Source organism: Dromaius novaehollandiae, chromosome 4 (assembly GCF_036370855.1).
Source record: "Dromaius novaehollandiae isolate bDroNov1 chromosome 4, bDroNov1.hap1, whole genome shotgun sequence".
In the NCBI taxonomy this organism is placed as follows: Eukaryota; Metazoa; Chordata; class Aves; order Casuariiformes; family Dromaiidae; genus Dromaius; species Dromaius novaehollandiae.
Window position 1 is genome coordinate 9,055,373 of NC_088101.1, and position 18,113 is coordinate 9,073,485.

The window sequence follows — 18,113 nt, forward strand, 5'->3', positions numbered from 1 at the left end:
AACTTCCCTGGGGCTGCCTGCTTCTGCCAGGTCCTCAGCCAGGTGCTCAGCTCCCTGGTTCGAGCTCAGCGCAGAGACCCACAGCTGCTGGCTGGGTAGAGGCTCACCCCTCGGAAGACCTGTCCATGTGAGCCCGTGTCACGTGCCTGCTCCCGCTGCCTTGCTGTGGGACACAGACAATTACTAAGCATATTTTGTTGTTCCTATACAGTTAAAGCCAATTTCTGCAAATGTTCATTACAGTTTGTCGTGTCTGTTGCTCTAAGAGGTCCCCATGAAACCAATGGGAGTATTTATAGGAGCAATCCTCAAGTTTATAAGCTTTTTCAGAACTCGGTCTCTTAAATTGTAAGCTTTTTCGATACGGCTCTTGTGCCTCAGCCTATGTGTTGGGATTGTGGAGGAAGCTGTCAACCTAGTCGGTGTTGGGGTGCAAAGTGGTTTTGGAAAGTTAATTTAAAATTGAGATTACAGATGTGACATCCAAACCTGTGTGCCACGTGCACGTGTGCACGCACAGGAAATAAACATTTAGATTTCATTTTCTGATCACGGTAACAAACATTTTAGACCTGACTTTACTATAATGATTTGCTTGCTTTGGATACAGCAGATATTTCAGGTTTGTTTATTTAACTTTCCCTTTTCTCTCCCTTCAGTCTCTGAGGAAGGATGTTCCTGAGTTGGTCTTTGACTGTTAAAGCAAAGCTTGGGTGGCACCTACTGAATACAGTGTGCCCTTCTTTTACAAAAGAGAGATATTAAATATCTGTTTTTTTTCTCTTCCAGATGAGCTGACTTAAATGGAAACATCGCAATGGCATCTACAGTCAACCAGAGCACCACCAACGGGTAGGAATTAATTTGATGTAATGCTGGCTTGCCAGGTTCTGTGACTTATTCTTAGATGCTTTTGAGAATCATGACTGAAGGGGGGGGGATTCAAATCTAATGTGCTGTCTCTTACAAAAGAACTGATGCCCTCTGTAACTTGCATCTGTTGTGGAATGAATGGTGTTTACACTGGGTCTTGATGGGACCCTGACTGGTGAAAATGGCCCCTTGTCCTGTGGAAACTGCAGGCATCAGATGAAGTTTGCGGACTGGCTTGCAGTAGTACGTTATGTTTTAATCTCTTCTTCTGACTGGCGAGCAGGCTTGGTTGCTCCACAGCCTTTTCCGTCCACAGCCTGCTAGCTGTAGCAGGGGGCAGTGTTGCCATCCCAGAGATCTGCATGAGACAAACCCCGTCGTTAGAAGAAGCGCTTTGCTTCTGCGCTCTAACGCATTTTGAGTTCAAAAAGGCAGTCCAGACCAGGGGTCTGTCCTGCAGGTATGCACCATGGGAAGTCCAGGAAACGAGAGAGTTTTCCCTTGGAGCAGTCTCATTTGCAGAACTGATTTTTTAATTTTTTTTTTCCTTTGGTCATTTCTCTGTATTTCCTATTACTGTCTCACGTGGCTCTCTGCAGCTGCCAGTGTGCTTTATCCTCATAGCACAGGTCAGTGTTCTTTCCAACCTGAGGCACAGAAGGACGATGATCTCTGCACAGTTACATAAGGGGAAGGAGCGGGTAGGCAGAGACTTAAACCTAGGTCTTCTAAAGGCGTCCAAACCACACTACTGCCCTTCGTCTGCTGTCATCTTCTAAAATAAATCCAACTTTATCATCATTATTATTATTATTATGTTGGCAGTATATCTGCAAGGAATTGGTCTTTGAAAAAAATCCATTTTCTGGATGGATCCTGGCTGGAATATAATATAGAGCAGCCTGATCGAGAAGCAAACCAAAATCATGGGGATTTACTTGCTCGCTGTCCTACATACCTCTCTGCCTCATCTAGGGATTGGATATCACTGCAAAATGAATCTGACAGCTGTAGTGAATCTGAAGGGTACATTGTGTTCTGTACATAGATGTTATCTTGATTCAATTGGAATATAAATCAGGATATTTAACACTCTTCACAGTGTGGTTTCTGACAGCTCCAGCGCCAAAGCCAACAAGAACTATAAACTCCTCTCTGTTGATTTTAACTGTTTGTGAAAGTTCATACTGGTTATGGAAAATTTTAAGGCATTAGGAGTGATAAGTGAGTAATGCCAAGGAAGATGATAGAAATTCCTGCTGACGGCTGCCAAAAGCTAGTAGGGTGCAGCATCCAGTGCAGTCTGGTTTGTGGGAGAAGGTGGTTTCTTTTTTAAATCTGTTTCCTTTAATATAAATATTGAAGGACGATGCGTTTTCTGTGTGTGTGGGTTTTTTTCCCTTTTCAGAATCATTTGATTCTTAATATCTGTAGAGCAGGGTGGTTTTTTTTTTTTTTTTTTTTTTTTTTCCCCGCCGTAACCAGCTGCATCCATTTTAGTCTTCTGTAATTAAAGTCAAAATGACCCTTTGGTTGGGTTTGTTTTTCCTTTTTTTTTTTTTTTTTTTTTCCTTCTCAGTGCAGTTCTCAATTTCCTTCCTTTGCCCAGCTGGTTCTGCGGCCTCGCCGTAGCCACGCAGTGTGGTTTAGACGTGGTGAAGCCTGAGGGCTTCTGAGGGTTTGCCCAGCAAAGATGTGCTGCTCGCAGTGCACTCGGGTTCTGGAGGGTGCGGTAAAGCAGGGCTGCTGAGAAGCTCTGTGCTGCACGGAGGTCAGTAATGAGTGGTGCTGCCTCAGCCTTCCCAAGACTGTTGCTGTTGCACGCAGCTTTATTTACCTTGTTAAACTGGTTTGTCATGTGTGCCTGCACGTATGGGTTTCTGTATTTTGCTTGTTTTCCAGCCGTACTTTGGCAACAGGACTTTGGGGACAAGACTGATCAATCTTCTAAACATGCGGATCCTGTGAGATGCCATGTTCTACGTTTGTAACTTGGGCTTTACAGTAGCAATGTTTATATTTGTTGTGCAGCTAGTCCCTTAGCTAGCTGTGGGGCAAACACAAGAATAACGAGCCCTAGACAGGCTTGCAAAGGGTTTGGGTCTGCCAGAACATTAGCAACTCCTTTAAGGATCAGTCTCTCTGGGGGTAGGTGGCCTCCGGTCTATTGGAGAGGTGGTGAGGGAGGTGCAAGGGAAAAGGGTGTTAACACCAGGGCAGACTTGTTGGGCTGAGAGTTTAGGAGTTGTTCTGCGAGCGTGGGGTAGTGGAGCCTTTAGAGAAGGCCACCCGGGCCTTATGAGCGGATGCAGAAGATCCCTTTGCAAATGCAGAGGCTCCCCTCTGCTGCTCCAGATGCCCGAAATCACAAGCCTGGTTTGACCCTTTTCACCTGCAAATGCAAAGGACTCATCAGTGGCAATAAATGGTGGTGGCAAGATGAATTTTTTGTCAGCAGAGCTAGGAGAGCACATTTAATTAAAAGACAGCAGTGACGCTGGAACTGAAAGTAAGGGTGTGTGTCTATTTAAAAAAAAAAAAAGCTCACACGGTACAGTTTAATGAGATGTTTTGAAAGGGCTGGTAGGGGCATAAATTTGACCCATTTATGAGTATAAACAAATCCATCGTTTCTTTTACAGCAAGTATGATACCTAAGGAAAGCTAACATCCCATGTATTTAACCTAATGATCATTTAATAAAACTTGGTATCTGTTCCTTCTTCATTTGTCCTCTATGCCCTCTTTTTTTTTTTTTTTTCCAAAATGGAAGCTTCTGGGATTTGTCCCACAAATTTAATGGATTGTCCTACTTCTATTTTTTTATCAGTGTAATGGCAGATTGCTTTTTTTTTTCGTGAGCAAGGGATGTTGTCTGCCCATTTGAACAAATAAACAGATTTACTGGATTTTTGCAATAAAAACTAGCTAGCAATTGCTAGCAGTCTAAGGGGTTTGGGAGATATTTTTTGTCTACCCTGCCCACTCCCAGTTATTCAGCATTTCTGAAAAACAAGAATGTGCAAAGATTTCTTTAACAATGTATAGAAGTACCCTCCAATTTGGTCTTATAATAGAGAAGGCCCAGGAGCTACTAAACTTCATAGCGGGTGAAAAATTAATAACTTAAGGAATGGCTTCCTGAAGTTCTTTGGAAAAATGTGTGGAAAAACTCCAGATGCTTCAGGAGGAAAAAGCTGAATGGATAACAAGGCTGAAGGTAAAATACCATCTGTGGATTTCAAAATCTGTGGACATGTAAACTGAGTAGTACTGAGCTGACACTTAGGAATTGGATGCGTTGTTGTTGGCGAGTCAAGAAATACTGTTCTGAGGCTTTTTTTTCCACAAATCTCATCTTCATTTTGGCCAACACCTGCAGATACAGTTAGGTAAATGGCCAGATGAGATGGTGCTGTTTGTATAAAATACACATAATGTACCCACGTCCTGTGTTTTAGCACTTATGCCTAAGGTCAGTAGTCTGGCGTGTTTAGGAATTCAGAATTAGGAAATGATGGATCTAGGCTGCCTGCACAGCCTCACTTGCTGTTCTGTTGGATTTGCATCTCTGTGCTATGTTTAATCACAAGCTCCCTCTCTGAAATCCATTCTCGTTCGATGCGTAGGTAGATAAGAATGGATCTTCTAAAATTAAAATTCTAATGTATAACCGAAATGTAGTTTGAATTATGATCACCTGTAGAAGACCTTTCCTCTCAAGTTTTTAGGAAGGATTGCTTTGGTAAGCCAGCCCACCCCAGGAGTATATTTCTGAACCTCTGCTGAACAGCAGTGTATGAAAAGCCTGTTTTATTGATGCGTTTTGTTTGCAGTTTACCTAATAGAGACTATTTCCTTCATTTGAAATATTTCTTTCAGAGACAAGGACCTGAAAAAGGGGGGAAAATTGTATCCCTGAGCAGTGAATAAAAAAACAGGTGGGAAAAGCTGTGGCCTGCTAATCTTGAAAACAGATGTAAGGGAGGGGTCTACAGCTCACAGGATATATTCTGACAGATAGTTTTTCTTTGGGGAAGCACTAATTTCTTAGAGTCAAAATGTTCCACAGGAACTTATCGGTTTTCATCAAATTGTCCAACAAAAATGGACATTTCTTTCGTTTTTTTCTTTTCTCCTTTAAAGGCAGCTGGTGAGCCAAAGGCCTGGGGCACTGAGCCTCTCGGCCATACCGTTGTTGCGTGTTGGAAAGTTGAAGCAAATGCCTTTTTTTAAGCCTAACTCCTGTGGCATAGGAATTCCGAGCCTTCGGTCTGGGTGGGATGTTCAATGCCCTGCACCTCTGCTTCATGTAAAATGGAAAGTGGACGCCGGCACAGTTCAGGAATTATTATTCATTTGGCTCCTTTGAGGACCCCACTAAGCATTTAATGTGATCGATGGGCTTTTTTGGAAAATCTAAAAGTAGTAAGAAAATGTTTCTTAGTGTATTATCTGCACTGCATGCTTTCTTGTTTCACTTGAAGTTTTGATATAGAGCATGTTTTCTTTTCTTTTGGTTTAAAAGATCCCTGTGACGTATTCAGCATGCTTGAGATGCAGTTTTCACCCCGATGCTGTGTTCTTTGCCCTTCTTTTTCCCCAAGAAACCCTAGGAAGGTAGAACAAAAAAGCCCTGCACTTCAGCAATGTGTTATATTCCCATGGGAGTAATATTATGGGAAGTCTTGTCCTAGTGTCCTGCCTCTTCCAGTTCTTTCCTGCTTTGATTCCTAATAGTGTTTTTCCTCTGTTCCAGGAGTTGGTCAGGCTTTGATACTCCCCACCTGTGCTTTTTTTTTTCTCCTCCCCTTTCCTAAGGTTTCAGATTACTTGAATACTGATTTTACTTAAAAGCTGTTTTCAGGGGTATGCGTTGCATGACATAATGGCATGTTAATCTTTTTAAAGCATGGTATTTGTACACTTTTTATTTGAATTCACTTCATCCAAATCCAGCGTGACACAAATGAGAGGAAGGGAGGAACACAAATTAGGGGAAGGGAGGAGAGCATTAGATAAAGAATACCATTATTCCAGCATTACAGAAATACATATTGATCTGTAAAGATGGTTGGTAGCAATAGTATATCTTCCGAATTGTCAGAGTGGTACTATTCTTGGCATACTTCTAAGCATGTTTTGAGGATTATAGGCACTACTGAGAATAAACCTGTTGTTGAAAAGTAAGGAGAAAGGAAGGAACGTCAGGTGGGTTTTTTATCTTAATTTCAGAGTTTCTCTCCTACTGAATATAAATTATAGCTGACATAACATACTCAGTAGCCATTGAGTTTTCTTGCATGTGACTTCCTACTGCAGTAAGTGCACACTTTTCAAACTCTGCAAAGAAAATTCTGTCCTCAAAGCACTTTCCTACAGTGCTGATCATAAAATATCTGTGTCTTCAGTGGTACTTGATACCTTTGGTCTCCATTTCCTTCTTGGGAGATGAGTAGCCCTAATGTGTAGGCATCAAGTTGAGATAGCATTGGTCAAAAGTGTGGACTAGCTTTAGGCGTCTGATTAGGGAGAAGTAAATATTTTTCTTTAAAAATACCCAGCACCGTATAGTATGTATTATGTTCAAAGTCTGTGGGTTTTTAGGTGCAGCTGCGAGTGGTCAGCACTCGAGCAAATCAGATTCTGATAGCTCAAGGATTGTCTTGTAAAACACAGGATTTATGTAGTTTAAGGAAGGTTCAGGTAAGAATTTAGTGACAAAAGCAGAATTTCCCAGAGTGCTTGCCTAAACCATCCCTTGATTTCCTTGCCAGCACCACCACTAAATGATATCCTGTAAACACAGCAGGGCTCCTAGAAGCCAGAAGTTCTCAAGCAACGAAGTGCACAGACTCAGAGATGGGGAATAGATGGCAATGACCTCAGCCGAGTTGGTTGCTTGGATGTTGCCCAGGAAATATTTGGCCTTTCTGCCAGGTACAGCCCCAGATATCAGGCTCTGTAGCATAGCACTGGTGCTGCAGGAGTCCTTTGGACCAGCCGTGTGACAGTGCTTTCCATTGCACTGGGGCTCCGGGGGGACGCATGGGGGCTGTGAGAAGGCTGGGTCCGGGACCCCCCTTGCTGCGACTGCTGCGAGGAGCCCAGCAGAGCTATGCACTGAAAGGAGTTGGGTAGAGGTTTTGGGAAGCAGGACTCTGAGCAAGGGAGGCTCAAGTTCTTAGAGCTGAAAAACGGCCTTGAGAGGGAGTCAGAAGAAACAGAAATTGTGGAAAATGAGGAGGAAGAGGAAACGAGGCCCAAAGAGCCTGTATGAACGGTAGCTCCCTTTCTCGTGCAAGCAGTGTTTCATTCTCAGGGTAGGTTTGTCCTGTGGACTCAGTGGGATCCAAAAGGTTCATGGTCATGTATTGAAGGACTGCGTCATGACTGCCTAGGTATCAGTGATGCTAACGTTTCTTAAATTTTAAGTGCTCATCTTTGCAAAAACAGTAGCGCCCTTTTCATCATGGCATGTGTGTAAGGGGTGTGTAAATTAGGTTAAAAAATGTAAAGCCAAATGGTATTGCTGTGCTACAGTATTATATGGTCATCTTGGTGATTTATCTGTAGGTTTGTTTGCTCTTCAGATCCTCAGCAGAGATCTTTGCTACGTGCTTTGAGGAAGTTGATGGTGGTCGGTTCTCGCCTGGCAGTGTAGAGGGCAATCAGACCTTTCTTTTCCTTTATCAGAGGGTTGCACAGACATTCATGAGATGGGAGGCATGCTGAAACTGAGAAGCTGTAGTGCGTTGGAAGGTTCTCCCCTTCTGCCCCGTCTCCTCGCTGACCTTGTTCTCCCTGAAAGCCTCTGCGCTGGTGCCTCGCCTTGGCACGGCCGCCTGTACCTTGGATCAACAAGGAAGGCCTTGCCGTAAAGTCCAACACCCTGTTAAACATCAATCCCTTTTCACAATACTGGAATCAAGAAACACTTGAACAAGTGCTTTTCAAGGGGGGGTGGGGGAACCAGCTAGAACCTTTCGGTGCAAACAAAACATACTGTTCTGATCTTTTTTTCCTGGAAAAAGCTCAGCTGTTGTGGCAAGTGAGTATATATGTTTTTTTAATCATCCATTGTTAGGCCTGAAAGAGCTGAAATGAACTTTATTTAATCTTCAGGTAGATGATACCTTCTGTGGAGAACTTCAGTCTGAACTATTTGGATTAAGAAAACTTGTGCAAAGTGTTGAAAAGGTCTTAAAAGAGAAAGCAGCTGTGCCTGTAACTTGTGTATCCCTTTCCCTTGACTTTTTTGCCACTGGACAAGAACAGTATCTATTGTACTATAATAAATAACAGTAATTAAGTTAATAGTAGGTCAAATGAATGTTTTAAGAGGGGGGGGGAATGCATTTAATGATCAAAAGTGACTGAATGTAGATTCATGGAAGGGAAAAGGATGGAAGGAAAGTGGATGGTTTCTGCTGGACTTTTCTTACCTTTGCTTCCACTTTGCAAATTCTTCCCAGCAGTGAAAGTGCTCATATGACCTAGAGAACCTGCTCCTCCCCACGATATAGGCATTCTTAAAACAGAAGAAAAGACAGAAGAAAAACCTAGCTATATTGCATAGGTAAGGTAGGGATTTTTTTGTTTTTTACTGTTCTCCCTTTCTCACATCCTGAGAAAGAATTAAGTCTTTTCTTACTGCTTATTGGCCTTGAAATTATCAAATAAAAAAATTAACTGTATTCAATACCTGTTTCAAAATGCTGGCTTTTCACATTACTACTTGATCGTGTATGCGGTGCAATATATTAAAACTGTGAGTTTCAAAAGTTTCTTGAACAAAGCAGGTGCCAGCCTGGTTCAGTGCAGGCAAGTGGCTGAAGATGTCCTGCAGCGCACTCTTAGATTCGCTTTGTACTGGCCTGAAGCATCCAGCCCGGTCTTCAGAAAACATGCAGCTGATTTCACGGGAAGGAAACAGATGATGTTACTTAATGATTTTCTTTCACAAACTTCTTAAAAGTCACACATCTGTGAACATACACTGGGCTGCAGGCTCTGGTCCTAATTCATTTTTATTCCAGTAGATGATCTGGCTTTTGGTCAAAGGCTTCATGTTTCCTTAACTGCTTTAAGGAGCCTAAAGTAGCTAGTCTTCCCTTCACTGAGGGGAAGAGCTGGTTGAAGTGCAAGTCTTGGAGGGAGAAGTGTTCAGTGTCGTCGCTATCACAGGATTTCCTTAGGGTGGACATGAAGTAATTCGACCGACTGTTTTCTGAATATACTTACCCATTCATACAATGGGAGTGTTTTGCTGTTTTCCAAATGTGCAGCAGCTTTGTTTCGAGCGCAAAACTTCTTGTAACGTTTGGAAAATAGTCAGAATTTGTGCGTTAAAGCAGCTGTGAGAAGCACCTGTTAGCAGGTTCTCTGAGAGGTGCCGATTCCAAGATTTGGAAACTGTGGGGTAGCCAGAAGTGTCATTCACTGGGTTCGTATTCTGTATTTAGAGCACAGGATGTGGACGTTGTTTGATTTAGTATAGCAGTAAGTTTTTGTTTCTTTGCTAAATACCAGAGTGGCGTGGTGCAAGGACCTTAAATTCACTGGCTTGGCGCAGCTTTTTTCCTATCGATAGCTTACTAATGTTCAAAGCACTGTAACCATCTAGATGCATCGAAGAAAGAAAACCTTGAAGGTGAAACTTAGACATAGAGGCATAGATTTCAACTTTTTCCTTTCTTTGTGCTGTATCCCTTCCTTCCAAAAGGATTCTGTGCTTGCTCACATGACAGATGCGTATGAAGAAAACTAAACGAATTCTTAATTATTTTACTTTAAAATAAGTAGGTACTCTGAAATAAGTAGATCACTTCCTTTCCTTTTTCCTAATCTCTTTGGCAGAAATTGCAGAAGATAATTATATCTCTAACTTGCTGGGGCACAGAGCATGTTTCCTTTTGTTTGGAAAGCCCCTCCAAAGTGTTGGCTGCGTATGCAATTTTGGTGTTGGTAATGGTATGTGTAATTATCAGTGCTTTTGGTTATATTTAGAAATAACTTCCTAGCAGCAGTTAAATATGTTCTCTTCTCTGAAGCTGTTAGACCCCCTGCATTCTTATTTTCCACAGACCTGAGAAGAAAGACGTATATTTTGAAAGCTGCATTTAGTCTGATTTACTTTTCCGTAACACATGTGGCACTGAACGTGAGCAGCATCCTGACTTTGCCGTGCGGGTGAGGCAGGCCAAACGTCCTGGTGGCCAAGACAAACAGGAGTCGGCAGGGTGCCCTTGCAGCAGATCCTCTCTTTTTGCCACTGGTGAGGCCATACTTGAAGTACTGGGTCCAGTAGATCTAGTTGGCTGGGCTTTGAATAGGGAGGATGGATTAAAGGTTTCTTCCTTTCAGCCTTTCTTCCTCCCTTTATCGCTCTCTAGCTACTTGGCGGAATGAGACACTTGAGTAGGAGAGAGACCAGCTGTAGTCCAGGGACTGAGGTACCCATCTGGGGTCTGAGCCCTGTTTTAGAATTGGTGGAAGGAGGCAATGAGAAGAGTTAGCCATTTGTGAGCCCAGTTCCAGCACTGAGAGTCTCTATAGCAGTATTTTTTCTGATGGTGAGCTGGTGAAATCTTCCCACTTGAGCTGTTCTCATAATAACAAGGGCTTGCTCATCTTGTACCTGCATAGTGTTCCTGCATCAGGGTCACTTTCTTTGCTGTTAATTTGGCCCTCTCCAGATAGAGTGATGGGTTTGGAGGTAGGGTGTGGTTCCTTGGGGCGGCCTTGTCCGAAACTGCTGCCGTTTCTTCCTTTGATTGGACAATCAGTTCAGCTTCAACACAGTAAAAACACCCCAAAAGCCCCCTCCAGACTATGACATAGCTGAAGACAACAGCAGGAACACATGGCCAGGAATTACCCAGCTTGTTTTTCTACAGTACCTTGCAGAAGAGTTTTAGTTCATACAAGAAAGCGAATGGCAGGTGTTTCCCTCTGCTGTTTTCTGGCCTCCGAGAGGTTCTCCTGGCATTACTAACTCCAGCCAGGTCTCCAGACTCAGGCCATTTACCGCATATTCTGAGCAGAGGGAGGCATGGAGCGATCTTCTGGTTGACTAGCAGCAGAACTGGGTGTTCATCACCCTTGTATTATGCCACTCCAGCTAGCTGGCATGAGCTGTGCCATGCGGACTGCCATCAGTTTGAGGGCTTTGGGCCCACCCCCAGGAGTGGGGATGAAGGTCCTACGTCAGCCCGGGGTAAAACTGATGTGAGGTACTGCTAGAGGAGGCTGGCAGAGAGCTTCTGCAAAGGCAGACTCCACAACCTGGACTGAAGACAAATAGATCCATTCTTCAAATAGAGCCAAGGGAAAAAAAGACAAAATCGTCCTTTTAACCATGTGGGTATACTATGTGTTGTATGAGAATTTCGTGTTAATCTTGTTACCTTCGTACCATATAACACAGGTGGTAGTCATCTCTCACTGCCTTCTGAAGTTAGTGTGTTATCTGCGTATGAAACTTCTACTAAATAGCAACTTTGAGCTTAGTTTTGAATTAAAAAATGCGTGTTTGGTGAGCATTTGCATAAGTGTGAAATTGCAATTGATCTTGCTTTGCAAGATCGTAATAGATATTCTCCATTAAAGTGTTGTCTGGCTGACACCTCAAATCCCCAGTCACTTCTGAGCAGTTGGGTCCACGATCCTGTGATATAATAATGATACTAAGAGCCAGTTGTTCTGTTCAGGTTTTCTATGTATGATCTTTCCTTTTTGGGCAGATACAAGGAATGGAAAAATTCTGTTTCGAGAAAGTCATAAGCAGAATGAAAGGAGTAGAATGGAAACCGTCCTAATCATCTGACAGGAGCATTTCCTGATGGTTTAGCTATAATATTTCAAAACTACCCTGCTGAAATTATAACCTGCTTGTAGAAGTTTTAATTAATGGTCTCTTTTTTGTTGTTGTTGTTCTAATTTATTGTTTCCCAGGGAAGCAATGTGGCCTCGATTCTTCCAGCATCTGCTGAGTCCTTTGACAGAAAAACACGAAGAAGGCGGCTTTGCCGTGTCGGCAGGAATCATACCTATGCCAAGCCTGCCGGGAAAGGCTGAAAGGATCTTGAGCAAATGGTTTTGCCTGCTGAATGCTTGGTTAATGACTGGCTGAGGAGAGCGGTAGGAGTAGTCTGTTTGTGCAATCGCGTCCAGGAACACCCAGAGCAAAGGGCAGGTATTGCTGCTTTCCGAATGAGTCTCTGCAAACCGAGGCTAGAACCCTCGGGCGGCTTTAGGACCCAGTTGCCGTTTTGTTTTTTGGGGTTTTTTTTGAAGTTTCTTAACTTCCCGTCTTAAGTATGGGCACCTGCAAGCTGGGCGTATATTCGGGTTTCCCTTCGCTGCACCCGCGTTTGCAGACGGGATATGTGCGGATATGTTCCCACCGCCTGCAAGCGGCTCGGCTCTGCGCGCTGCTCCGCGGCGGGGAGGGCAGCGGGGCGCCCGCCTGGCGCCGGCGGCTCCCGGCCGGGGCGGGGCGGCGCGGAGCGGAGCGGGGCGGCGGGCGGGGCCGGCGGCAGCGGCGGCTGCTCGGCGTTGCGGCCGCGATAGGCTGCGGCGGCAGCGCCGGGGCGTTGCTAATCCGATCCTTCAGTTTTCTCGCCTTGACAGAACAGCATGTCCATTTAAGGAGGTCGGGTTGTACCATGAAAAGTTGGCTAAAAAAGGGGTAGCGTGGGCAGTCCGGGCACCGCGGTCGGGGCTGCTCCGAGGCCGGCTCGCCGCAGAGGAGCAGGCGGGCAGCCAGCGGCAGGCCGCACGCTCGGGCTGCCCTGCGGCGGAGGAGCTTTCGGGGACGCTTCCGTTCCTCCCCGCAGCCGCTGCGTCTCCTTGAGCCGCAGCCGCAGCGCTGCCGCCACCTCCCTGCCGCGTTGGACGCAGCGGCCGGAGGAGGGACCGGTGCCCGGATGTCTGTCAACAGCGGCGTGAGCCCGGACCCGAGCGGCGGGTGCGGGCTGGGCAGAGGGGCTCCGCGCCGCTGAGGGGCTCCGCGCCCCCGCAGAGCGGCGGCTCCCCGGGAAGCGGGCGGGGAAGTGCCCGGCAGATGGAAAGGGAGGCTTTGGCAGGGGGGTAGAGCGCGGGCGGCTGGGGCGAGGAGCTCATGGAGAGGAGACCCTCGGCGGTGTGAGCTTCGCCATGGCTGCCCAGTCGAGGTACGGACCTAAATAACTTCTGTCGGTGCCTGCCGGTTTCATCAAGAACCCTTTCGTAGTCTTGTCGTACTAACGATGCCTGCTCTCCTTTTCTGGCACGGTTTTCTGTTGATATTAACACCGTATTATAGGGGGGGAAGAAAAAAGTACATAGATACGCATCCCGGATAGATTTGTTTGTATATTTTGTTCAGTGAAGCATCCACTGTCTCTTTCCAGCACCAACTTTTTTTTTAACTAGCAAAACCGAGTCTTAATTACTCCCTGTCAAATCTCTCCGTATCCAACAAGTTAATAGCTCTCTGAAACTGATTTTCTTCTCCCTCGTGGACATGGCTTATTATTTCTCTTTCTTTTTTCTCCTGTAACCAGCCTAACGTAAAGCAGGTTTGGTGGTTGCTCACAGCCTTATTTGAAGAGGCGAATGGTCTGTGTGTTGCTGGACTGGAAAACCAGCCGTAGAAAATGGAAGCAGGTTGCGTCCGCTTGCGCGCGGATCTGCCGAATAGGTGAAGGCTGGCGCTGGACTGCGGGGCTTGTAGGGAAGCGTATGAGAGAGAATGATCAACTGTAGCTGCTGTCACAGAGCAAATATCCCGACCTCGATGAAATACTTTCCAGCTAGCTGTGTTTTTAAAGAGTACAAGTACCTGCCTGCTCTCTGAGGGTGGGGGGGGCATCCTGTGTAAAGTACACTTCACACTCGGCGTGGGGGAGGTAGCTTTTCTTAAGTCCCAGTACTTCATGAAGCATTGCTATTTAAGGTACCCATTAAACGCCTTTTAGCTTTTATGATGTTTTAACGGGCATTTCAGAAACGGTGAAGAGAGGAACTTTCTGCTGTTAGGTCCCATACCGAGCGACCAGTCTGCTCCCCCCTCCTGCAGGAGGAAGAAATGGTGGCGTATCCCGAACCGAAGTTTGGCACTAGCCAAGTCTTTTCACAGTGGTGCTTGTCTGCAGCTTTGAAGCCACGAAATGGCTTTAAATTACAGACTGCAAAATGACAGAGCCCTGAGGTTTGGGGAGGAAGAGCTGGGAGATGGATTGCTTTGCTAACAGCTGGACTCGTCTCCAGCTCAAACTGCCGGCGCTCGCTGTGTGTGGGGAGAGAGGAGCCTGGGAGTGCTTAACAAAGAGGGGAAGGTTTAGTTTTCCAGCACCTTTTCTTCTTTGTATGGTCACTTATCCACGTGATTTACTGGTCTGCATTATCAGTGCATTGCTTTAATATGCCAATGTGCTGAGAGAGGATACAGCATAAATCTTAGTGCTGCTGACTGGCCTTGAGGCTTGGCTTAGATCCAAGGCCAGGGGCACGCTTGAAGTCTCCAAAGTCTCACAGCCGTTTTCTTGGGCGGCAGGAGGTCACGTGGGAGCTGGGTCCGAGCCGTAGTCCCCAGCCTCAGCGAACGGACCAAACAAGGGTACGGCCGGGGCCAGGCTGACGAAGCGCATCCGGTACGTTGGGAAGTGGACGAGAGATTCCTGGCGCTGAGAACAAAGTCTCGGACGTTCTGTGGTTCAAGCTGAAAACTAGGAAAATGGACCGAGTGTCAGGGCTGAGTGCTGTGGGATTGGTAAAAAGGCCATACCCTTGAGCTACTATTTGAGATGCACGTGGAGACAAAATTTGTGCTCGCCTTTCTGTGCCCTCGCTCTCCTCTGCTCTGTGTACTGGCGTTTGCCTTTGTCAGTTAGGATGCTGTGAGGCTCTTAGCTGTAGAACTGCGTCAGAGCATTTTGGCGTAGTCAATATGAAGGCAGCCTTTATATGCTTGAAGATCAGTGTTAAAAGTCTGATTATTGCTCATTTAAAAGGGAGTAGGAGTGAACATGAGCAGTAGAAGCGAGTCTCTTGCAGGAGACAGGCTGCATTTACCAGAAAGCTCAGTGCTTATGGTACTTCTGTTTTGGTGACACAGGTCAGTAGGGGTATCTGTCTCAGTCCAAGAGACTTGTGCTCTGTGAGCATGTAAAAATATGCTTTTATTCAACACCGAAGGATAAATTCATATTCCTGATAAAGAATTGGAGCTATGCTGCATGGGAATGAGAGGCCGTGTCTCCTGCAGAATTAGTTTGCTAAAATATGTCAGAGGCTTTACTCAGTTAAGTAGCTGACACAAGATGTGTTTTTTGTTATTGTTTTATTTTTTTAACAAAGGAAAAGCAGTTTGTGTAATCTCAGTGAATTCCTGATGAGGTGGGATGATACAGAACACTGCAGGGTTTAGGGTATTGCTTGGTATGAGGCCGCCTTCAATATGCTTGGGTTTGCTGTTTCTCATATGCTATATTTTTTAATACGCACAGCTAGCAAAAGGGATGTGAAATCGGGGAGGATGCTGGATAGGTAACAAAATCCTGCATCCTGATTTCAGCTTCGGTGCTGGCTAATGCTGTGATCCTGGGCAGCTAATACAGCACTTGGATTTCGTTGTTCTGAAGGGTGGATGGGTTGGGAAAACAAGGTGACAAAACATGACTGCTGCTGCTCATCAGCATTTTAAAAAAAAAGTAAGAGTGATGACTGAGAAACTAATGTGTCAATGGATGCCATAGCAATTTTTAAAATGTTCTGAAAGAAATGATTGTGCAATAAAGGGGGTATGCTTTTAGTTTTGCTGGAAGAAGCTATCACTCAGTGCGCGTTGTTTTGCGTATAACGTTGGTTTTCGTGTTCTTTTTCTAAGCTGCTAGCCGAGCTGCAGGCTTGCAGCTGTAGCCTCCCCTCGGCGCGTTTCTGGAATGTGCAGTTGATCCGATGCTTGTCGCGTCCCCGGGCAACAGGGCTCCTGTCAGCTCTAATGGCGTCCTCGGGAACCTGCGAACGGAAGCAGAACTGGTCAGAACGGAGGGCAAGTTCACTTTCGTGCTAGACGAAGCGTGATGTTTGTCTGGTGTGGTTCAGCTGTTGGGAGGTGCATGGAAAGCCACGCAGGAGGTGCGTGGAAGAGCCCGGGACCCTCCCTCTCGGACAGCTAGCGCCCAGCAAGCAGCGAGGCACGAGGCTGTTGCTCCTTAACTTAATGGCGGAGCCTCTCTCTCTTCTGCTTGTGACTTTGTCAGAAACGTACTCTGCTTAGGCAGTCGCAAGTGGAGGATCTTTAAATGAAAAGCTGCTTTTTGAAGATGCAGGCTGCTTTCTTCAGGCTGGTAGAGCTCTTACTAAATATCTGCAGATCCTGTTTTTTTTTTTGGGGGGGGGGGGACAGATAGATAATTTAGTACTCTCTTGATACAGATGCTAAGAATCCCTGACTGTTGTAAAACTCCCTTTTAGATATGGTTATTAGCAGCATGATTGCAGGAATGTTGATTGAAAACAGTTTCGTAATCTTCGTTAGTAGCCGATACATCAGTACAGTCAGAGCAACATGAAACCTGAGCGATGCGCTGTCTTCCCTGCCGGGCTCGCCTGGCTGCTTACTGAGGCAGCCCTGATGCTGACGGTGGACACCAGGCTGGGAATCCCTCTGTTTCTGCTCCCTGAAGCCTAATCAAACCAGCTGCACCCAGAGCAGTCTGGAAATGGGATTGCATCAGTATGAAAAGAGGGTGACCCTGTGCACAAGTGAAACGTGGCCGAAGTGTTGTTTTCTGTCTAGAGCAAGGTAAATTCAACGAAACAGTCTCTTCTGCAGAGAAGAGTGACGGGGCTGTTTCCCTGAGGGAAAACTACCTTGGGTGAATGGCGCTGCTTGGTTTTGTTCCACGTTGTTTCACAGCTTTCAAGGCCAGATCTGAAGACAAGCTTCCTAACTTGTTTCGTTGGTCCTGTTGATACAGGCAAATCCACGTGTTGTGGGTGCCGCGTTCCAGTCAACCGATGAAGGGGAAGAAGGGCCGAAACAATGTGCTGTTGGAGCTTACCTATTGAAAGCGAAAATATCCTCCAAACCCATATCACTTTTACCAATATGCTGCTACTAAGCGTGACTCTGCAAATATTCGCACCATGTTGTTTTGGAGGCTGCTGGGGAGTTTCAGTTCACAGTTCCTTACTTGCCTGGACTTTGAGTCCCGAGTCTGTTGCTCCAGGCAGCCCACAAGGGGAACTGGCCCAGAACTGAAGCTCCCACATGGAGAACAGATATTCGCAGAACATGTGACATTTTTGAGGGTTTTTTGGTTTGTTTTGGGGGATGGAGGTGGTGGAGGTGCTTTATAGTTCCAAGTTGTATTAAGACCAAGCATCTTGAAATCCCGGGAATACTGCTGTTGTGGGATACCTGACCTGGTACAGAAGGGAGCGTTTCCTCAGATGACTTAATTTTCCTGAATCTGAATCCATATTGTACAGAGAGGCATCCCCTCGCTGCTTTTTAGGAGAAAAACATTTGCTACTTCAAATGCAAGATGCAGCATGAAGAGCAGGAAACAAGCTGCTAATGAGTGGCATAAATTCTCCTCAGCGTTTTCTTTTCGTGCATAGTTATAGTGAATGACAGCATGAGGCTTTCTAATACCTTTAAAATATAGCATAAAAGGAACCTCAGTAAAGTACATAGGAGTGCAACTAAGACATTCTTCTTCTTTCCATAGTGGACTACTGCGAAGTGAGGAAGAGGTTTTTTTGTAATGTGTTGGGGTGTCTTTCTAGGGCCCTGGCTCAAATGCAGGGTGGTGGGGAAGTCAGGGTCTGCCATACTGCCTGCCTAAAGAGCGATGATGACAGAGGAGTGATTGTAACGTAGAGATGCCAGAGCCTCAGAAAAATGGGAAAATACCCATCCTGTTCAGGCTTGAACGCAACGTGCAGATTTTGCCCCCGTGATATGTCATAGTGAGAAAAGGACCTGTTTTGTTCCGTGTTGCAGTTTAGGCTACTGTAGTTGTTTGAGTCCATGATCAAAGGAGTACATAGCGCATGCTGAGGTGGAGCGACTGCCTGGGTACGGGCAGATAGCAGTCTGCGATGTGGTATTCTCACAGGCGGACTAAGATAGAGCTACACTGCTCCAGCAAAATGCGTTCATGGGCTAGAGCGTGGTGGAAGCAGATTTTCCAAAGTTGTCTGCTCATAGACAGTCTGGGGTGGAGAAGTCCCATTCTTGGTCT

General features: G+C 45.7%; 1 protein-coding gene across 6 annotated transcripts in view; it reads left to right on the top strand.

Moving 5' to 3' along the window:
• The window catches only part of AFF1 (ALF transcription elongation factor 1), a 165,617-nt gene that overhangs the window by 13,204 nt on the left and 134,300 nt on the right, over window positions 1-18,113 (top strand). For 5 of the 6 annotated variants that reach the window (XR_010388841.1, XM_026102773.2, XM_064510374.1 and 2 more), the window contains exon 2: window positions 790-852. Coding sequence is in view for 5 of the 6 variants with exons in the window: in XM_026102773.2 (XP_025958558.2) it covers window positions 818-852 (35 nt within the window). In the remaining variant the exon portion in view is untranslated. Of the gene's footprint in view, window positions 1-789; window positions 853-12,406; window positions 13,050-18,113 lie in introns of those variants that run through there. The other variant, XM_026102774.2, reaches the window with a different exon arrangement.